Here is a 4,905-nt window from a genome sequence, read left to right on the forward strand (position 1 = left end):
CCTCTATTTCCAAACACACACCACAGTCTCCTGAAGCAGGGCTTTCCCACACGCTCACGTCTCTGCCTGGTACATATGCCCCACACATTGTGGAGCTGGCTATTTCTACCCTTCAGGTATCACCCCATTTTCCCCTTCTCAGGGGGCCTTTGATGACCCCTATGCCATAATAATCTCCTGGGGAGTCTCTCCTGGACACTTACTAAGACACGTAGATGTAATTATACCAGACCCCTAAGCAACATGGGCACCCACACCCCACACAGTTGAAAATCTGCTTAAAACTTGAAAATGTTTTTAATGTTTATTTCTTTTTGAGAGAGAGGCAGAGCGTGAGTGGGGGAGGGGAAGAGAGAGAGGGAGATACAGAATCGAAGCAGGTTCTAGCTTCTGAGCTGTCAGCACAGAACCCGAAGCAGGGCTTGAACTCACAGACTGCGAGATAATGACCTGGGCTGAAGTTGGACACTCAACCAACTGAGCCACCCAGGCACCCTGAAAATCTGCATATAACTTTTGAGTCCTCCAAAAGTTAACTACTAATAGTCACTGTTGAACAGAAGCCTTAGTGATAACATGAACAGTCAATTAACATATATTTTGTATGTTATATGTATTATACACTGTATTCTGACAATCAAGGAAGCTAGAGAAAAGAAAATATTATTAAGAAAATCACAAGGAAGAGAGAAAACTTTTATACTGTCCTATATCCACATATCAGTGGACCCACACAGTTGAAACCAGTTGTTCAAGGGTCAACTGTACTTAGGATTCCCCACTAGACTCTAACTTTCATGGGGACAGAGACCATGGATATTCATAGGGGCTGCTCTTAAACAAAGAGTCTCAAAGAACAGCCTGAGTGAAAGAAGAGGTCATATAAAAATCCAGATCCCAATTTCTCCTAAAATGTCAGTAAATGTGGCTTCCCGACTTAGGAGCACCAGCCTGTGATATTGTGATTTATGACAAGATATAAATATTTGATCTTCCAGTTCCTGGCAGAGAGCTCCTGAAACTCTTGGAGTTTCTTAAGTGATTAGAACTACAGAAGATTTTTTGCTCTTCATAATAAGCCCCAGACAAGCACACCTGTAATAATGGGGTGTGCATAGGTGTGTAGCCAGTGGGCAACCCCTTCTGCTTCCTTTCCTTCCCTGGAAGTGGATTTCTTTCACATGGGCTGGGAGCTCTTTGGGTACCTACTGTCAGGATGACCTCAAAGACCTTCAGCACAGACACCAGAAGGAGCTGATTGGCAGACTGCCAGCACCAAGGGGAGACAAAGTCACAGCTGGGTGTTTTTCTGCACTCTGCTCTCAAAATTGTTGCAGATGTGGATCATCTTGCAGCCCTTTCTAGAATTAAAAATGAGTTCTTGGGGCACCTGGGTGGCTCAGATGGTTAAGAGTCAGACTCTTGATTTGCCTCAGGTCATGATCTGACATTCCTGGGATTGAGCCCCAAGCTGTGAGCCCAGAGCCTGCTTGGGATTTTCTCTCTCCCTCTCTCTCTCTGACCCTCTCCCATTCAGGTGCACACTCTCTCTTCCAAAAACAATTAAATAAACAAACAAACAAAAAAACAACGTGTTCTCATCCCAGTGTCTGGTTCTGCTTATGGCTCTTAAACAGCAACTCAGATCATCCACACCTTGGAGTGACTCATTTTGTTTTTCTCTTCTTTCTTTTGCCTCCACCAGAGGAAGAGCTGAGAGCCCCCTTTACTCCCTGGGCTTCCCTCTGTGGCTGTGCCTTGCTGAGAAAGTTCTAGACTGAGATGAGGAGAGAAGGGACAATGGAGATGGTTGATTTCATGTGGTCCAAGGGATGCCCAGATTCAACATTATTTCTAGGTGTGTCTGTGAAGGTGTCTCTGAATGACATTAGCATTTAAACCAGTGTACTCATGAAAGCAGGTGGCCCTCCCCACACAGGTGAGCATCTTCCAGTCCATGGAGGGCCTGAACAGAACAGAAAGGGGGAGAAAGGTGGAATTCACCCCTTTCCACTTCTTGTCTGCCTGCTGAGCTGTGAAATTGGTCTTCTCCTGCCCTTGGACTGGGCTTTATCGGCTCCCCTGGTTCTCAGGCTTTTGGACTCAGACTGAGGTGCACCACTGGCTTTCCTGGGTCTACAACCTGCACGTGGCAGATCATGGCAGATCATGGCAATCTCCATAATTGGGAGAGGCAATTCCTCATAATAAATCTCTTCCTATGTATATATCCTATTGGTTCTGTTTCTCTGGAGAACCCTGATTAACTGAGGTACATGAGTCTTCATCTGAGCATCCCAACAGCCTCCAGCTACACAACCCGCACAGCTTTGTGGGTAGCGCTAAGCAGAGAGCAGGCCTCAGGCCTTGGGAAATGCTTGGTGACGGGGTCAAACTCAGGTGGAACAGGGATGGGACCAATAGATCGTCTAGGCGCAGGGTCTGGCCAAGGAGTGGGCTGAGGTCCAGGGGATTCTGCCTTACCCACTCCCTGGGGAGACTTGTGAGGAGCAGAGTGTCAGGAGAGCTGGGGCCGGGCCTCTGCAGGATGCTGATGGGGGAAAAGGCTGCTCTACCTCTGCCCCCACCTGCCTTGAGCCCCAGGTGGGGGCCCCCAAGGCCCTCCTGGTGCTTCCTTCTCAGAAGCTGTGGGTCCCTGCTGCTACATTCCTGGAGGGAAAGGGGGCTGGGTTTGGTGGGAGGAAATGGCAGGAGTGTGGAAGGGGACAGAGTATCCCACTCACCCCAGAACCCCAGAATTTCTGCTGTACAAAGCAAGAGTTTTCACCCCTGTGAGGACGTGTCCTCTCTACTGCTTCACCAGGCATGTCAATTTGGACAAGAACCAGATTTCTGTGGGGTTCAGCTTCCTCAGGAGGATGGTGAGGTTACTCTACCTCAGGGATCCAACTTTGCAGGCTGGCCTCCTGGGCAGTGGTCCATGAGCCTCAGGCAGGTGCTTCCTCCCTGGGCGCTCCCATGGGGCCAAAGAAAGAGCCACAAAGGCTGCCATGTGGCCATTCCCCAACTGACACTGCAAACTCAAGAAAGTTCAGGAAAGTGGTGGCTGAGAACCAGGCGTGCAATGACCTCGCCCCTGGGAGGGCACAGGCGGATGCTGGCCCAGCCCCGAGATGGTCCCAGGAGCCCTGGCAGCACAAAGAAGACAGAGTTCAGCACCATGTCGTGGATTCCTGTCCTGCTGGCACTCCTCACCCACTGGGCAGGTGAGAACACCCCAGAGCTAACAACCCCTGGCCCCATCCCCTGCCCTCCTCTGCCTAGATGCTCAGGTGCTTCTCTGTCCCCAGGCTGTGTCTCTCAGCCCATGCTGAACCAGCCACCATTTGTATCCTCGCCCCTTGGAACAACAATCCGTCTGGCCTGCACCTTGAGCAGAGACTACGATGTCAGGATTTATAACATCTACTGGTACCAGCAGAGGCCCGGCCACCCTCCAAGATTCTTGCTGAGATATTTCTCCCACTCAGACCACAGCCAGGGCTTCAAGATTCCCCCTCGCTTCTCTGGATCCAAAGATGTGGCCAAGAACACGGGCTATTTGAGCATCTCTGGGCTGCAGCCTGAGGATGAGGCTATGTATTACTGTTCTCTGGGATTCCAGGTCTTGGATAAAGAAAGGGAGATGAGGGGAGAGAGAAGGGAAGAAAAGGAGCCTGCTGTTTTGGGGTCCCCAGCACCCCCAGACACACTTACGTTGAACTAGAGACCAAAGGGCACACTTCCTCAGAAAGAGGCGAGTATGGGCAAGGAGGGTGGGCTATGGGCTTCACAGAGCAAAGGAGAAAGCTGCTCAGCTTCTTTCTGTCCAGAAACTTGCTTAGACCCCCCGAATGTGGGATTTGGGGATTAAAGTTGCTTGTGTCTGGAGAAGTTGTCTTGCTGAGTTTGTATGCCTGGTGTGCCGAATTGTTCTGAGGAGGCCCCAGATGTTCTGGGAAAGGTGAGAATGAGTGGGATGCATCCTACAACCAGCCTAGGGTGATAGCCCAGGAGACTGGCTAGGCAAAATGCTAGCCCCTGCTCTTGTGGGTTCTGAGGGGCAGGAGCTGCACCCTGGGGGACGCTTCTGTTGAGGACAGTCTGCTCTATTGTGCAGGAGTTACAGGGTCAACAACTTAGAAAATGCCTCTATTGGGCCTCTGGGGAGAACAGTGGGTCCTGAGTGATAGGTCTGGAGCGGGTCCTCCACGTTGGTATTCTGACATTGGGACAGTCACTTCTCTGTTGTGAGGCTGTCTTGTGCACTGTAGGATGTCCAGAAACATCTCTGGCCTCTACCCACCAAATGCCGGCACCTGTGCCCTCCTGCCCCTAATGATGACACCCAGAAATGTCTCCAGGCATTGCCAAATGCCCTCCAGGTGGCAAAATCACCTTGATTAAACACCCTTGATCTCGGTGAGAGAAATGGGCATATTCTTTGGCCCAAGAGAGTGGCAGGGGCTGGCAGATATTTTCTATGAAGGGCCAGATAGTAAATCACTTGGGCTTTCCAAGCCATATGATCTTTGTCCCAACTACTCCGTTCTGTCCTTATAATGTGAGAGCGGCCACAGGCAATACTATGTAAACATATGGGCATGGCTGTGCTCCTACTTAATTTTATTTACAGAAACATAGGGCTGGGCCAGATATGGCACCAGAGCTTGCCAGCCCTGAACACTACTGCCACTGGGTTTCAATCTAGCCATGCTTGGTGGGATAATCAAGGCAAACCTCACTTCTTCCTGTCTGATAACTCCATGGAAACCTCTGGACCCCTGGAGAAACCTGCAGGTAGGGGGCGTGGCCTCACTGATAGGCTTCTTGGGTGAAGAGGGTATAGGTGCATTCCTGCAGGCCTGACCCATAGCACAGCATCCTGAGCCTTTGGGTGGTGGG

The 4,905-nt window shown here is 50.5% G+C and overlaps 1 protein-coding gene across 1 annotated transcript; it reads left to right on the plus strand.

Annotated features, from left to right (window-relative positions):
* Positions 1-3,120: 3,120 nt before the first annotated feature.
* On the plus strand, positions 3,121-3,894 carry VPREB1 (V-set pre-B cell surrogate light chain 1). The gene is made up of 2 exons (XM_086682372.1): positions 3,121-3,227; positions 3,312-3,894. The coding sequence occupies exons 1-2, from the start codon at positions 3,182-3,184 to the stop codon at positions 3,725-3,727; spliced, it is 462 nt and encodes a 153-aa protein (XP_086538498.1). The 5' UTR covers positions 3,121-3,181; the 3' UTR covers positions 3,728-3,894.
* Positions 3,895-4,905: the final 1,011 nt, after the last annotated feature.

This window comes from Puma concolor, chromosome D3 (genome assembly GCF_028749965.1).
Source record: "Puma concolor isolate L17-30 chromosome D3, mPumCon1.1.hap2, whole genome shotgun sequence".
Classification (NCBI taxonomy): Eukaryota; Metazoa; Chordata; class Mammalia; order Carnivora; family Felidae; genus Puma; species Puma concolor.